The 17,688-nt window shown below is 43.9% G+C and overlaps 1 protein-coding gene across 5 annotated transcripts in view; it reads right to left on the bottom strand.

The window, feature by feature from the left end:
- Positions 1-1,732: 1,732 nt before the first annotated feature.
- Positions 1,733-17,688, bottom strand: part of GPN1 (GPN-loop GTPase 1) — a 23,657-nt gene continuing 7,701 nt past the window's right edge. For all 5 annotated transcript variants that reach the window (XM_066995320.1, XM_013201602.3, XM_066995322.1 and 2 more), the window contains 6 exons: positions 15,326-15,472; positions 12,712-12,794; positions 10,676-10,715; positions 7,302-7,395; positions 6,699-6,809; positions 1,733-6,047 (listed from right to left, as the gene is read on the bottom strand). In XM_066995320.1, coding sequence (XP_066851421.1) covers positions 5,941-6,047; positions 6,699-6,809; positions 7,302-7,395; positions 10,676-10,715; positions 12,712-12,794; positions 15,326-15,472 — 582 coding nt within the window. In that variant the 3' untranslated portion in view covers positions 1,733-5,940. The remainder of the gene's footprint in view (positions 6,048-6,698; positions 6,810-7,301; positions 7,396-10,675; positions 10,716-12,711; positions 12,795-15,325; positions 15,473-17,688) is intronic.

Below are 17,688 nucleotides of genomic sequence, written 5' to 3'. Positions count from 1 at the left end.
ACATTTTTTATCAGGCCAAAATGGCAGGGAGATAATAACAACGAACCCAACGTGGGCAACGGGATGCTCAGAGCCCAATGACCACAACTCCCGGCTTGCTGGGGGAATGGTGCTCCTGGCGGCTTGACACTGCAGACAGCACAGAGCCAGCCCCAGGCTTCCCCACCTGCAGCCCAGCACCCGCGGACCTGTGCCTGCCACCCCGTGCCATCCCCGCCTGGGCTTTCCCTGTCCCAGCCGCCAATCCCACGGGACCCGGCCTCCACAATGCCATCCCCTGCCCTGGGGGTCCTGCCGGGAACCCCCAGCCCCCTCCCCACTTGCACCTGTGCAAGCAGCCCCCGCCACACAGGGCAGTCCCCCCAGCCCGGGGAGCAAAGACAGCAGCGAGCTGCCCTCCCCGTCCCACAATAGACAGCTGCCCCCCCACCCGGCAGGGCTGGCCCCACACTCCGATGGGTCGTCAGCATCCAGCGGCCGACAGACACGGGGCCACCCCTCCCCCGGCCCCTGCCCACTCCACACCCACCCCGCTACCGAACCTGCACCCACACACAGACAGCGACAGCCACTTCCCGGGATGGCAACCACCAAAGGGGTAATGGGCCAGAAAGCAAACTTTATTAAACTGCTGTGCAGGACTCCCGGGCGGGGGGCTGCGGTGGGGCTCCCTGCCCGGTCGTTCTCCCCTTCCCCTGGCGGGCAAGGCAAAGAGCGGCATCCGTCTGTCCGTCCCTACGTGGGGAGGGGATGGTGGAAGTGGGCTTCTCACTATCGCTGCTTTGGGCAGTTGTGGAGTAATTGCCTGAAGTAACCAGGCAAATTAAACTCATATTCACCTTTTAAAGAAAGCGTACAGCATCGAAGAAGCTTTCATGGTGGAAGGCAGCTGCGCTACCTAAGCATTCCCTAGGCCTCCAACTTTATATGCTATCGCACTAGGGGAACTCGGTGTGCTGACTCTAAGGAATAGGACGGAGCGTAAAGTGGAGTGGAAACACCACGGATAGACTCTGCGACCAGATGGGGACCCGATGCTCTTGTGCACACTGAGACCGATAAGCTGCACGTTTGCTACCCTGAGCCAACGACCTGTCATGTTTTTAACAAAACACTGCACTCTAGGGAACTTTTGCTCATTCTAGTATCATCATAATACCAAAACACACCTCCATCCCAAAAGCTCCGTGCCTCCAAGGTGCGACCACCCCTCACTGAGGGCGTGCTGTGAGTTTCTCAGACCCGTGTACCATTAAACGAAAGCAAGAAAACTTTTCACCAATCATAACCAAGGTATGCCTGACTAGTCACTCAAGCCCCACCTAAAGGAGAGAAAATAAATGTAAACTGTCTTAAGTGAAAGGGGATGTTAGGGAAGATACCATCACGAAGGATACCTTTCTGACTTCCAGGATCAGTCGATGAGCTGAGCCTCTCTTCCCCCCGCACTGGGACGCCGTGGGGTAATATTTGAACGCTTGGTTGTACCAGGTGTCTCCTTGGAAACATAGAAATCTCTAGAGCCTTTGTGCCTTTTATTGCGTTAACAGCCAGGACGAGTACCTGTGTATTTCATGCGTGCTCGCTTGCTTTCGCGGACAGTGAATTTATCGCCGGCGATCCAAAGAACCTGTGTCCTTGTTGCTGTAATAAACTGCTGTTCATTGCATTGTTCCCAGCCCTGACAGTTCTCATTGAACGCGACTAGAGCGAGGGTGTGCTACGTTATTTAGGTGAATCCGTGACCGTGATAGTTCAGTACCCTGAATCTGACCAGAACCGTAACAGTTAGTCAGCTATGCCCCTTAACGCGACAGTATTTCATAGGGAAAAACATTAAGCCTAAGATTTCCCATGCCTAAGGCCCTGGGGGGCAGGCAGAGAAGGAACCCGAGACTCTTAGCCATGCGACTCCTGAGAATCGCAGCTTACAGTTAGTCACTCACCGTCTTCTGGTCTCACAGGATGAGACAGAGGTATAATTCCTTCCTTCCCCATCTCTCTGGAAAGAGCTTTTCTCCTATCCGTGACAAAGGGAAAAAAAAAGTTGTGATCATGGGAGTCATTACACAAAGCCACACTGTGAATTCACTACTACAGTTAAGATCATTTTTAGTCAAAAACATCTTGGCAGCAATGTTACCACTATAAACATAGCGCTGCAAAAAAAAATCAACTCCAGATAGTAAAGGGCAAGCTAAAAGGACAAATAACATGACCGAAGGCGTCTGCAACAACCAGCTGGCAGATGGTTGTCCACAGCCCTTAGATTTCACGGTCGTCTTTCCTGACAAATGAATCCTGGAAGAACAGAAAAGATACACATCGTGCCCACAAAAGCCTTTGGGGAGACTACTGAAAAGAAAACCAAACCGAAAAACTAGAAACAGCAAGCGGCGCGTACATCGGTTTTGTTAACAGAGTAACACTAACTAGAAATTTTCACGTTCTTTGCCCTCTACCTTGAAGAAGTCACCCAATTCTGTTGGTGTTCACCATCAGTTTTTGTTTTTGTGTTTTTTTATTTTATATTTTCTCATGGACATCCGAGGAAAACATTTCGAGTCCCTGTCATCAAGGGAGGAGAGAAAAAAAAAAAGAAAAAAAGAGAGGGATGAGGGGGGAAGAAGCGCAGCCATTCCTTGCCTCGGTAACGCGAGCAAAAAGCTCAGGCGCTCGGCAACAATGTGCTTTGAAAGACAAAACACAGAAGAAACTGCACGTTATTTAATCTCAGCTATACAGTCACATGTATTTGCACCTGCTCATTTATTCATCTGCCAGTTTATTTTGCTACAGACGCTACAGAACATAGAAACTGCAAGGTTACTACTACCTTTTGTAACCGATGGGATCTTTGGTAGGAATAGCTATCTAAAACAGCCAACAAAATCTCCTTCGTTGACAGCCGTCTGAACTTTTATTGTCTAAAAACAGTCCTACAAACATCCCCCAGGATGCTCAACTTCAGAAACTTTCCGTTCAACTTGAGGCAGAACAAGCCCTTACCCTGGACACCTTAATCTGGCTCTCCACTGTTAGCAGAGTAGCACTCTGATACTGTCCAGTACACGCTGCAGCCTACTCGCTTACGTGTATTTACTGCAGCCTGGTTCGATACACTCACAGAGAGACCCATGAAAAATCCACCCTTTCTTTCAGAAAAAAAATAAATAAAATAAATATGACACAGTAAGGAAGAAAAGCTGAACATACGGGATGCGGTCCTTTACCGAGGGGCATATCCAACATAGGCACACGGAGTTTTTGGGCACGTGAGTGATCATCTACAACAGCTATCGGGACAAGCCAAACGCATGCACACGAGCCTCAATTTAAAAAACACGTTAAGTTCCTTTATAGCTTATGGAAACATCAAATCTACAGCTTAGATGCATTTAGATTGCATCTGATTAGAGATTGCCTCCTTCAAAATGCACAGGGAGGTGCGGAAACCAGCCTTTCAAACCTATTGCCTAACAAGAGACGGCCTTTCTCCTCCATAGGTTAAGTTCTTCCAAGCATCGTCCTGTTTCTGGATTTTCAGAATCACAGAATCATCTAGGTTGGAAGAGACCTCCAAGGTCACCTAGTCCAACCTCTGACCTAACACTAACAAGTCCTCCACTAAACCATATCACTAAGCTCTACATCTAAATGTCCTTTAAAGACCTACAGGGATGGTGACTCAAACACTTCCCTGGGCAGCCTATTCCAATGCCTAACAACCCATTCGGTAAAGAAGTTTTTTCTAATATCTATCCTAAACCTCCCCTGGCGCAACTTTAGCCCATTCCTCCTCATCCTATCTCTGGGCATGTGGGAGAATAGACCAACCCCCACCTCGCTACAGCCTCCTTTAAGGTACCTGTAGAGTGCGATAAGGTCGCCCCTGAGCCTCCTCTTTTCCAGACTGAACAATCCCAGCTCCTTCAGCCGCTCCTCGTAAGACTTGTTCTCCAGACCCATTCACCAACTTCATTGTCCTTCTCTGGACACGCTCGAGCACCTCGATGTCCTTCTTGTTGTGAGGGGTCCAAAACTGAACACAGTACCCGAGGTGTGGCCTCACCAGAGCCGAGTACAGCGACAGCCACAACGGGATAGTCCTACCAGCATGAGTCGGGGATGCTTCCCTGGGGGTTTATTTGATGCTGAAGTAGGTTTCCTGCGGGTACAAGTAACATAGCACAAGATGGAAAGTAAGCTAAGGTACTTTCTGCAGCACAACACTTGTGCGATATTGGACCTGAGGGGACCACTCAAAGCCTGCAATCACTGAACGAGTATGTAGGGAGCCCTACAGGAAACAGAGCTTATGTTCTGTGAAGCTCTTTTCCTGTTGAGAAGAGGACCTTGTATTCAGTGTCTTTACTGAAATTTAGGCTACTTCCTAGTCGTTTTGGCATGTTAGCCTCTGTAGAAGCCAAGAGATTTTAAACTGCCAAGCACCATTTATAATTCTTGTTTTCCGACTACAGGAAGTTTCAATAGGGACGCTAGTTAATAGAAAAGTCTGTCTGTTTCATGCAAATCAAGTAGCTAAACCACGGACAGGAGTCTGTAGAAAGAATACTTTAAAAGGTGAATTTAAAGAGAAGGATAATACTTTGTTTTAGCTTTGCTTCTGATAAACTAGACTGAACCTAGTAAGAAGCGTTATCTAAATTTGAAATTGTGATGCTCTTGGAAAGCTCTGCTTTAGTAGAAGCAGTAACCATATCATAGGTGGCACTTAACAGCTGGTTGTCCGTGTCCTCCTGCCCCATCTATGCTTGTAAAATTCACAGAAATTCTTTTTCCACAAACCCGTACAGCTTGTACTAGCAGATCCAGCTGCCAGAGCCTCACTGAGAAATCTCTCTAGCAAGGTCACAGTAGAAAGAAAAATATTCCAGAGGTGAGAATGGTAAACAGCAAGAGAACATGCGTGCCCCACTGGTATCTATCAAGAAAACAAGTATTAGCCCATGTCCAAGTATTCCTCTAAATGTCATGCAAACACTCATCTATAGAAACTCCTTGGTTTTAAGTTACATACAGATATGTATAGCCATTACACAGCCATGCATGCTTCAGTTCTTAGTCTACTGAGAATCAAGCCAATTCTCATGGGAATTTTATTTACTCAGTATTTTCTTAAGTCATCTGCATTGTGTCTATGTAACGCAAGTAAGATGCATTTGCTGTGCATCCAGATGGGTGGGCTCTAAGTGCTGTAAGGACAGAAAAAAATTCTCACATTAGAAAGGTGAAATGAAAACTGCTATTAACCATCACACATTTGTTACTTCATAAAATATATTTAATTAAAAATAAAGTATCAAACACTAGGTTGATGGAATATTGTTAAACTACTTTGCTTTCAATTATTTATAGACTAAATTAAGCTTGTCTACTTCTCTAAAAGACCTTACATTTTTATCTCCAAAACCATAATACTTGGGGGGGGGGGGGGGGGGGGGGGGCAGGGAACAAAACACGACAGATGCTGTTTAGATCACTATCTCAGAAAAAAAGAACACATACATATCAGGCATTTCATGCTGTGGAGGTTTCACTTCTGTCCTGGATGTATCACACACCTGTCTGCATGAGGTGAACAGACTGCACTTCTGGAAACCAGTAAGATTATAATGCTCTCAAAACTCAAAATCTAAGCTCTCAACAGACATACCTAAACAATTTGAAACAAAAGAAAGTGCAATCTGTTTCCTTCAGCTTTAGGAAGTCACAGTGGCAGATGACCAAATGTACAGTCAGTTGGATATAAAACCTTCTACTCATATGACCAACAGTTACTGCAGGAAGAAAGACAGATACAGTATCAGTGTATCATAGGAAGCTGTTCATAGACATAAGACTTCATGCATGGTTCCATGCAAGTTTCTTTATGCTGTTTCTTTACTGTTAATTCCATTTTAATGGATTCCAAACCCTTTATTTCTGAGGGTCTGATTCATTCTGATTGCTTCTTCTCTGGTATTTCATCCGTGTCTCTTGCATAAAATTTCTGAAGGCTGGTTCTTCATGACTCTCCTCAGTAACTGGGAGAAAACAAACAAACAAACAAACACAGTTCACTATTTCAGCATTCATTCTACTTGTGTTCCTAAAGAAAGCTAGAGTCAGGCTAGTCAGAGTGACACTGAAAGTCTACTTGGTCTTCAATTTCATTACAAGAGAAAAGAAAGAAGGGATCTTAAATATGAATGGAACAGGGAAAGTATGAAGATAGTCTGTGAGCTATATAACACAATATCACACACTGTTAAGAACTTAAAAGATTATTTTAAGACCAAGAGTGACAAGAAAAGGGAAGAAAGACAGGGATGGGAACTGTAAGACCATAAAGAAGATGAAACATGCATTAAACAGGTTCGGGGTCACTGCATGCATGGCCCAAACGTAACAAGTTCTCTGGTGAACACATATTGTTTTACGCATTGTTGTATTAAAAATAATTACTTGAATACACAATTTACAATTGAACTTTCACAAAGATTACAGTGTGGAATCACTGGATTGAGCAGTGTGGCTGGGCTACTGCTATAAATTCATATACTTATATTTAGGTGACCAAACGTTTGCTTGTCTCCTAGGCTCTTGTTACAGCTAATACAGCTAATGAAATACAGATAATATTTCATGCCTAGACAAGCAGCTTTTAGATCAGAACAGATCTCTCCTTCCCTTACCTTCATGGTCAATGTCATCAGTATCACTCTCCCTCTCTTCTTCTTCCTCATCAAGAGTTCCTCGTGTTAGGATCAGCTCAGAGGGACCCATTGCAGAAGCATCATCAGACCCTTGGAAGGAACAGAAATGGCTATACACAAAACAGCATGCTAACAATAAGTTAGCTCACTCCCTGACAACTTCTATTTACATACAACAAAAACAGGTACCTACTCTAAAGGAACAGAAAGCTACTTACAGGTTCCAAAGATACAGGACAGGCTGTAACAACATCATACTGAACTCCTCATATAAGGTAACAGCTGAACCAAGAGCAGAGCTTTCTCATTGTCTATTTTGACTATTTCACCTTTTCTAAAATACTTGATTATTCACACTATGCCCATTGCTTTACCCACACACTAGGGTTTCCTCTTCTCATGTCTGCGACTAACACATGGGAGAGATAAGTCTGACCCATCCCACAGGAAGAGACATCCCACTCCACTAAGATGAAGCTGCTTTCATGCTTTTACAGTGAAGACAGAAAAGCACCATGCTACTTTTCAAGGCAGGCTCTTCAGAGAACTTCTGCAGTAAATGTAATATTGCTAGTAAGATACCTGCAAGTGGGTTGTTGCCCTGCATACACACAGTGCCCATGTCCTTCCACAAGTGTTCCAGCTGATCTCTCTTTTGTTTATTTTGAGCTTTCTCCTGTGGGTACAAAGTTACATTTGGCTTATGAACACTTTTAAAACATATCTCACTCAATACTTGCAGTCTGTCCTCTGGGGTGGGGTGGGGAAGTCAACAAGCATGTCTTACATTACAACTAAATCATAGAATCATAAAGGTTGGAAAAGACCTCCAAGATCATCTGGTCCAACCATCACCCTACTACTAATGTCACCCACTAAACCATGTCCCTAAGCACCATGTCCAACCTTTCCTTAAACACCCCCAGGGACGGTGATGCCACCACCTCCCTGGGCAACCTGTTCCAATGCCTGACTGCTCTTTCTGAGAATAAATTTCTCCTAATTTCCAACCTAAGCCTTCCCTGGCGCAGCTGGAGGCCACTCCTTCTTGTCCTATCACTGGTTATCTGTGAGAAGAGGCTGACCCCCAGCTCCCCACAACTTCCTTTCAGGCAGTTGGAGAGAGCAATAAGGTCTCCCCTGAGCCTCCTCTTCTCCAGACTAAACAACCCCAGTTCCCTCAGCCGCTCCTCACAGGACTTGGATTCCAGGCCCTTCACCAGCTTCGTAGCCCTTCTCTGGACACGCTCCATGTCCTTCTTGTAATGAGAGGCCCAAAACAGAACACAGTATTGGAGATGTGACCTCCCCAGAGCAGAGTATAGGGGGATGATCACCTCATTTGTCCTGCTGGCTACAGTATTCCTCATACAAGCCATCCTGTTACATAGAATGCTATTGGCCTTCTTGGTCACCTGGGCACACTGCGGGCTCATGCTCAGGCGAGCATTGACCAACAACCCCAGATCCTTTTCCTCTTCACAGCTTTCCAGCCACTCTGCCCCAAGCCTGTAGCGCTGCGTGGGGTTGTTGTGGCCAAAGTGCAGGACCCAGCACTTTGACATGTTGAACCTCATCCCATCGGCCCCTGCCCATCGACCCATCCTGTCCAGGTCCCTCCGCAGGGCCTTCTTACCCTCCAGCAGCTTGACACTTCCCCCCAGCGTGGTGTCATCTGCAAACGTACTGAGGGTGCTCGCAATTCCCTCATCCAAGTCATCAATAAAGATATAAAAGAAGATGGGCCCCAACACCGACCCCCGGGGAACACCAATGGTGACTGGTCACCAGCTGGATTTCGCTCCGTTCACCACTACTCTGTGGGCCCGGCCACCCAGCCAGTTTTTAACCTAGCAAAGAGTATACCTGTCCAAGCCATGGACTTCCAGCTTCTCCAGGAGAATACTGTGGAAGAATGTGTCAAAAGCTTTGCTGAAATCTAGGCAGACTATGTCAACAGCCTTTCTGCCATCCACCAGGTGGGTCATCCAGTCACAGAAGGAGATGAGGATGGTCAGGCAGCACTTGCCTTTCATGAACCCATGCTGACCGGGCTTCATCCCCTAGTTGTCCCACATATGCTGTATGATTGCATTCAAGATGACCTGTTCTGTCACCTTTCCTGGCACTGTGGTCAGGCTGACAGGCCTGTAGTTCCCCGGGTCCTCCTTACGACCCTTCTTAAAGATGGGCGTCACATTGGCAAGTCTCCAGTCATCCGGGACCTCTCCAGATGACCAGGACCGCTAATAGATGAAGAAAAGCAGCCCAGCAATCACATCCGCCAACTCCCTCAGCACCCTCGGGTGGATCCCATCTGGCCCCATGGACTTGTGACAGTCCAGGTGGAGCAGCAGGTCTCTAACTGTTTCCACCTGAACTGTGGGTGGTTTCTTCTTCTTCTCCCCGTCCCAGACTTCCAGCTCGGGAGGCTGAGTACCCTGAGGGTAAGTGGTCTGACTAGTAAAGACAGATGTAAAGAAGGCATTAAGAACCTTAGCCTTCTCCTTATCCTCAGTAGTCACATTCCCCCGTGTCCAGTAAAGGATGGAGATTCTCCTTGGCCCTCTTTTTACCACCAATATATTTGTAAAAACATTTTTTTGTTATCCTTAACCATAGTGACCAGATTGAGCTTGCGTTGGGCTTTAGACTTCCTTATTTTTTCTCTGCATAAACTCGCAACTTCCTTTTACTCTCCCCGAGTTGCCCGTCCCTTCTTCCACTGGACATAAACTCTCTTTTTCTCCCAGACACTCAGCAAAAGTTCCCTGTTCGGCCATGCTGCTCTTCTTCCCCACCAGCTCATCTTATGGCACATGGGGACTGCCCGCTCCTGCGCCTTTGAGATTTCCTTCTTGAGGAGCATCGAGCCTTCCTGAACCTTAAGGACTGACTCCCAAGGGACCTTCCCTACCAGTTTCCTGAACAATTCAAAGTCTGCCCTCCGCAAGTCCAAGGTAGCAGCTCTACTGGCCCCCCCTCCCCCGCTGACTTCACCAAGAATTGACCACAAAATGGTAGAGTTCTCTGTCCAAGACAGCTCCCAACCACCACATCTCCCACCGGTCCTTTTCTGTTTGTGAACAGTAGGTCTAGTGGTGCACCCCCCCGCTAGACTCACTGACCAGCTGAGTCATGAAGCTATCTTCCACACACTCCAGGAACCTCCTAGACTGCCTCCTAAAGGCTGTATTGTCTTTCCAGCATGTGTCCAGGAAGTCCTCCATGAGAACAAACACTGGCGATTGCACGACTTCCACCAGCTGCTTGTAAAACACCTCATCTGTATCTTCATCCTGGTTTGGCAGTCTATAAAAGACCCCCACCAGGATGTCCGCCTTGCCTTGTTGGTCATTCCCCTGATCCTTAAAGTTACACGGAACTTTTGTTTAAGCATGGAAAGCAACCTCCAGCATGAACTTAATGAAAATTTTCAGCAGCATCTGGAAAACAAACTTGGTGAATTTGTGCCCGCAGAGAACTACCCTTGCACAGTCAGAACTCAAGACAAGCAAAGCTACTCATTTTGGTACTCCAGTCTTCATTATTAATTGTCTCAGTTAAAACAGTAAACTTGACTGGTGCAGAAAGATGCAGTGATATTCTCAACAAACCACCTTGGAAAGTTTTTTTTTAAAAAAAAAACAAAAGTATCCTTCTGAACAGAAAATACCTCAATCATTTTCTCACAATCTGCCCTAATAAACTTGAATTATTTAGCACTAGAACATTGATCAACATCTATTTTACAAAACATCTGCGGTTTTGTAAAGATATGCTCCACCAAGCCTGGGGAAAAAAAGACAGATTGCGAGCTTCAGGGCAACACTTTTTCCACACCATGTATGAATAGTAAATGAAATGTTAGATCCTCCCAATGCAGAGGCAACTGTACGTATAAAATTGACCCCCAAGATACACTGCCTCAGTATACAATAGTTAAAAATACTTACCAATGTTTTCCTCAGACGTTCATATTCTGGACGATATTCCCTGCAAATATAAATACATGGAGTGCATTCACTCTCAATTAATACATCATTCATATTAAGTACGGATCATTTTGGAGGTTTGTTTGTATCCCAAACAAGTTTTTTTAGGCTTTCATGCTTGAGAGAGGTTTCAAAAAGACAAATGGTACTTTTACCTGCATTTGGATTCTGAAACTAGAGGATGAAAATAAGTAAAAACAAACAAACATAATTCATTAAAATGCCAAACCTTTCTCACACATTTTTGTTGGACAAAATAATAAAAAAAACCTGCCCAATAGAGGTAGCTGTTTCACTACCATACCTAAACAGCAGATCACTTACTCTCCTCTAACTACAGACGTAGCTTTCTTTGCCAGCACCTGTGCATCCTGAGACAGTTCAGTGGGAACTCATACAGGAAGACAACACATTATCCTGCTCAGCTACTCCCGAGCACATCACAGGAGGGCCATCACCCCCATGGTCCAGGCATGAAATCCATCATCATGAGTCATAAGGAATAGCTATCTGGATCACCTTATGAGGATGGGGGTGGCTGCCTAGGTGTGTGGGACACATTATGGGGTTCAGGGAAAGAGCATCTGGCGATTGCATGGGATTTATTATGCAACGTTTAGAGAAGGAACCAAAGGCAGGAAAAGGGAGGGATTGAGACTGGGGGAGAAACAAGCATGAGATATAGAGGGATAAGGAAACAAAAGGCTCTGTTCATAGGTAAGCAGTAACTAATCAGCATGCTTGTTTGGTCATGCCCTGCACCTGATAAAAACAGTCTGTCTTGTCACCTTATTAAACTCCACCTTCAAATACTTTCTAGTAAGAGAAGACTCTTGCTCTGTGTACATGTGTGCATAGGGGTCTGTGGTATCAGTGACTAAGCAAGTGCAGATTCATCAGTGAGTGTGTGATTGTTAGTGAAGATCACGCTTAACTAGCTGAAGAGCAAGTGAAGATCAAGCCAGAGTAGCTGGAGGGTAGGTAAAGTGGTCTGGGAGTCAGTGCAACAGGAAGGTGGACACCTATGGGTGTTAGAGTGCCTGTGTATCTCTAGGGGCAAGAGCACATGGGAGTCAGCTACTGGGACCAGGCAATCCCAGCGAGTGCATGGGAGATAGTCTGTATCATCAACCGGAGCAGGGCTAGAGTCTCAAAGGCTCATATATCCAGGTGGCAGCTACTGCGAGAAAGGGATCCAGAGGTAACTATTGAGCAGACTGAGCCTCTGAGCCCAGCTGCTGGAGGGATCCACGTTGTACATATGTATATAAATTCCCACTAACAGACCTTCATCCTGCTCAGACAGAAATGGGGACAGAATAAAGCCATTGAAGCTACGTTCATGTGAGTGCTCTTTGTATCCGTCCGATCTGCATGGCTTGATGTATACATTTCTGTGGTGTATACATATGCCTTATGTGCATGTACCTACTGGGAGTACACCTCCAGCTTCACTACTGGTTGGACCTGGGGACATGAAGTTGTAGCAGCCTTTCTCAGGCTGTCTGATCCAGCATGACATATTTTCCTCTAACAGTAGTCTATGGTCTGTCTTAGCTATTTCCATGTAACCCAAGTTAGTGGATTTCCTTTCTAATTTTATAGAGCAGTCTGGCAGTATTTCGTGAGGAGGAATCCACTAACAGCACATTCTCAAAGAATTCTTGAATTTCAGCTAGCTCGCCTTCTCTGTCTACTTCTTTCTGAGGGCAACTCAAAGCTTGATCATAATACAGAACCAGATCAAAAACCTTAACTTCACAAGTTTGCTGGCATAGCTGGCTTTTACTTTTTATCACTGAATAGCACAAAAATTCACCACTGCATAGGTTATTTTAATTGCTTCATTTTATGCTGACTCTTAGATTTAAGAGTATTATAAACCTTATGTTACCTTGGCTTGAAAAGTGAACACTCCTTCAAATCAAGGGAGTGTGTTCATGAATCAGTAAGTTCAGCAAGTATTTAGAGGGTCAGGAACCAAAGTATCACCTTACCTCTCATATTCATCTACAGCTTTAGAAAGCTGAACAAAAAAATCATCCAGTCCTGTGCCTAGCACAGCAGAAACACCAACCACCTGTAAAAGAAAGCCATATACCAGAACTGAACAGTAACTGAACCAAGTTTTTAGGTAACTGATGGATGATGAGAGCTGGGAAGACTAAACAGTGCCTTGGAAAAAATACCTAAGGGAATCTAGTGATAACCATTTAATCAGCAGCATGAGAGTAAGCAGTAATACTGTACTTCTGTCACTCCTACTTTCAACCTCGTTCTCCACCTAGTTGTTAATGTTTGGTACCCTCTGCTCCCCGCCCCCCTTTACCTAAGCTCTTATTTAACCCAGGAAGCTGGGCTTTATTGTTTCTTATAAAGTTTATTGCAGGAAAAGGGAAAACAAACAAACACAACAACGCCACAGTTAAGAAAAGAAAGCCTGGTTTTACAGACCACTCTTGTGCCTCCAGTCTCAATACCCCCACAAACAGAGTTAAGATAATACAGCACCTAAACGTAATGAACAAGATGGGGAAATTGTGGTGGTTTCACACTGATGGGCAGCTAAGCTTCACCAGTCTCTCAAAGCCCCCCCCTCTTCAAGGGAACTGAGGGAGAAAATATGATAAAAAAAGGGCTCAGGTGATAAGGATAGGGAGATTGCTCACCAGTTACCATCACAGGCAAAACAGTCTCAGCATACGGAGATTAATGTAATTTATTGCTAACTACTAACAGAGTAGAATAGTGAGACACTAAAAACACCTTTCCCCTAATCAACCCTCTTCTACCTCCACACACACACACACACACTCCACCAAGCAGCAGAGGGAAACAGGGGTTGTGGCCAGTCCATAATGGCTTCATTATCTACTGCTCCTTCATCTTCCCTCTCTTCCCCTGCTCCAGCATGGGCTCTCCAGGGGCTTGCAGCATGGATATCTGCTCTGCCATGGTACACCACAAGCTGCATGGGACAGCCTGCTCCACCATGGTTCTCTCCACAGGCTGCCGGGAAACTTCTGTTCTGGCACCTGAAGCTCCTTCTTCACTGATCTTGGTGTCTGCAGGGTTTTTTCTACATTTTCTCACTTCTCTCTCTCAACTGCTGTTGTGCAGTATTTTTTTTGTTTTGTAAATATATACTCTCAAAAGAGGTGCAACCAGTGTTGCTCATTGGCTCAGCTTTGGCCAGCAGTGGGTCCCTTTTGCAGCCAGCTGGAACTGATTCTTACCTAACATGTGGCAGCTTCTAGACTCTTCTCATAGCAGCCAATCCTGCAGTCCCCCCACCCCACAAACAAAATCTTGCCACATAAGCCCAATACAGGCAATAAACAATAATAATAATAATAATAATAATAATCAAGCCTGTCTTCTATTGGTTACTGTTAGCAGCCCAAGTTGTCATTCAGAACATAATATTTTAAGTTGTTAGTATAACTGCTGCAGTATCAGCGTACTAAAAATAAGCAGCAAAACAGACCACAAGAACTGACCTTTTGTCTCTGAAATTCTGTCTCTGTATTTAGCTGAAGCACATTTAAAAAATGCATGCAGTCTACCTGCAAATAAGGACTGGGAAGTACTTTAGTCATGCATATGGCACCATTCCAGTCATTTTTGAAATATTGGATGTTGTTCTCCATAGACATTTAAAATATTCTTGTTTTAGCTCTATTCTATCTACATAAATGGAATCATTTATTTTGTCTTTCTTGTAATATCCATAAAAAATACAATTGTTTGCTCTTTCTTAAGTAAAAGCTAATGCAAAGCACAACTGTCTGAACCCACTTGGCACAGGCTATGGAATCATTATCATATTCCAACATACGGTGTTTTCAGAGAAACTTAATGGATTTGTCCTCTCAACACCTGATAAATGTAAAAAACTTTCACTTGTCTCAGCAAATATACAGTTTTTTGCCTTGCTTTTGAGATTATTTCCCTTCTTTCTACATAGAAAATTGCCTAGCTGTACTTGACACTTCCAGAAAAAGGAACATTATCTCATATGGGAGACTTTACAACACAGAATATTACCTTTTAGCAGCCTATCTTACCTTTTTTCCAATGATTAATCGCAATTTAAATGCCACTCAGCGTGACAAGGAACTGCAGTTACTTTATGTTCAAACCAGCAAATCATCTCCCCTAAAGAAAGGTTCGGGAACAGATTCCAATTCAAAAGGGTGGTACAAAGCTCTTTTACAGGATAGAATGGTTGAGGCTGGAATATACCTCTGGAGATCACCTAGCCCACCATCTTCTGCTCAAAAAGCAGGATTAATTAGAACAGGCTGCTTAAGATCTTGTCCAAACAAGCTTTGAGTATCTCCAAAGGCAGAGATTCCACAACCTCTCTGGACAACCTTTTTCCAGGGCTCGGTCACCCTACAGAAAAACTCCCCCCCACACTTCTGTTTAAACAACTTCCTGAATTTCACTTCATGTCTGTTGCTTCTTGTTCTTCACCACTGAAAAGAGTCTGCCTCTGTTATCTTTACTTCTTTCCATCAGGTATTTATATACATAGGTAATGTCCTCCTTGAGCTCCTTCTCTTCTCCAGGCTTTTGTGAAAGTTAGTCAAAAAAAAGGAGTCTTACCTTCAATGAACTGTAAAATTCATCCAACACTAAACTCATAGAACGAGTCAGGTTACTGACATAGGATGTCTCTTGATTCAGGGCATCTTGAAAAGTCTCAAAGTCCTGCATCCATTCTACCGCAAAACTGTGGTCAATAATGTCAGTCTGGAAGGAGAAGACAGCACTTTCAGAAGTAATAATGATTCATTCTTTGTTCACAGCCTAAGGGTAATTAAAAAATAATAACCTGTTTTAAACTTACTCTCATAATGCTGACCTTTTCAAAATATTCAGCCCTGGTCTGAAGTTTTCCAAGGTCTGTTTTTAGTCAAACCAACTACTTCAATTCAGGAAGTGGGGAAAAAAAGAAAAAAACAGCACTATCTCAGTATGAAGGAGTGTTTAAGGAAACTACTGGAAGTCTGGTTATAAAAGTTTCTACGGTTTACTGGAAAGGGGCATCCAAAAATTGCTGTATAAAACAGCTTAATTTGTAAATACTACATTGTATAATTAAGGCCAGACAAGAACAGTCTTCGCTGAAGATGCCATCCTTTCTTGATTGGCTTGGGGGCTGTGGGGCATTTCCTTGCTGGGTAACAGACTACAGGACCTTTATAAATGGAACTGTGCTCTGACCTCAAGAAGCTATAATCTAAACTCAGAGCAAGACCATGGTCACAAAACAGGAGAGATGGTTCCATAATTTTACATGGATTAGTAAGTGAACAGTCTATTAAAGAATTTTATAAACAAATCACAGTTCATGCAAATCCTCAGTTATTACAATATAAACATCTAAAACAGATAGATATATTTAATTTCTCAGCATCAGTAGGAAGGAGTATTTCCTACTATTATTTAAAAGATTTGTGATGGAACTGAATCCATCAAGGGTCCAAAGCCTATTTAGAGACAACTTGATTAAATTCTATAAAGAAAATTGAATCAATTCTATAATTTAGTGGCTTTTTTATTTTCATCTACAAATCTAACATCCTGTAAATCTATGTCATAGAATCATAGAATGGCTTGGGTTGGAAGGGACCTTAAAGATCACCACGTTCCAACCCCCCTGCCACAGGCAGGGACACCTTCTACTAGACCAGGTTGCCCAAAGCCCCATCCACGTCGGCCTTGAACACTTCAGGGGATGGGGCATCAACAGCTTCTCTGGGCAACCTGTTCCAGTGCCTCACCACCCTCACAGTGAAGAATTTCTTCCTAATATCTAATTTAAATCTACCCTCTTTTACTTTAAAAGCATTACCCCTTGTTTTATCCCAGATAAAGTCTCTCCCCATCTTTCCTGTAGGCCCTTAAAATACTGGAAGGCCACTATAAGGTCTACCCACAATCTTCTCTTTTTTAGGCTAAATAACCCAAGCTTTCTCAGCCTTTCTTCATAGGAGGCGCACCATGAAGTTATGAATCCTAAACCTTGGGCCTACCTTTCTTTACACATACTAACGAAGTCACATTTTTTTTAGTCTTTCCAGAAATCCGTTTTGTTAAGATTGATTTTTCTAACCTCATGCCTTTTTCTATAAAAAATGCTTAACAGCTTATTCTACAATTACTGTCTAGAGTTAGAAAGAAAACAGCGCACAAAAACTTGCTAAGTAAGCACACAGGTATTAAAGACAAGCATGGTAGGGATCACTGGGAACATGAGTGTAGTTAGAGCACATCAGACACTAATCACTGAGTAAGAAGGGGTAAAGTAAAATTTCGCATTCAAAGCATTGGCCTTCTAAAGGAAGCATGCAAGATACACAAGCGCACACAAAAACTGCTATGTTGGGGAACATCTAATTGAATATGAAGGCTGGAAGGATGCCTGTGGGGAGAAGAAAGAACACTCACAACAGAAATCTAATGAGAGTCTTCTAACTTCTTGAAATTATGTTAAAGGAGCTGGCTAGATGTCAAGTTTAAAAGCATTCCTTTTAGGCTCCAGAACAGTACTTTACACAGCAATGCAGGCATAGCCTCAGCCTAGTAAATACCTGCTTTCTAGCAGATACTAGTACATTTTAAGTGTAAGCAATTAGAACCAGACATGTTCTGTTAAGTTCTGCCTGCTAAAAAACATGGGACTCCTTCCTGAAAACAGGCAGGTGTTACACAATTTCTGCTGTAAGTCATCAGCTTAGTTCTGAGAACCCAGGATTAAGGCAATTGTTTTGACAAAGCAGTGGAAAGTAAGGGCAGATTCAGTAATGAACTTACATTACAAAATTGAGTTTCCTTATAGCATAGGGTTAAGCTTTTAGGAAGGGAGGCCCATCCATGGATAGCATACTTAAAACCGAGTGTAGATGAAAAACATAAAACCGTCAAAGTGTTTACACAAAGTTCTCTCAATCTTCTGTCCGAGA

Source organism: Anser cygnoides, chromosome 3 (genome assembly GCF_040182565.1).
Source record: "Anser cygnoides isolate HZ-2024a breed goose chromosome 3, Taihu_goose_T2T_genome, whole genome shotgun sequence".
In the NCBI taxonomy this organism is placed as follows: domain Eukaryota; kingdom Metazoa; phylum Chordata; class Aves; order Anseriformes; family Anatidae; genus Anser; species Anser cygnoides.
Note: the sequence above shows the minus strand (reverse complement) of the source record. Positions and strands in the feature narration are given on the sequence as shown.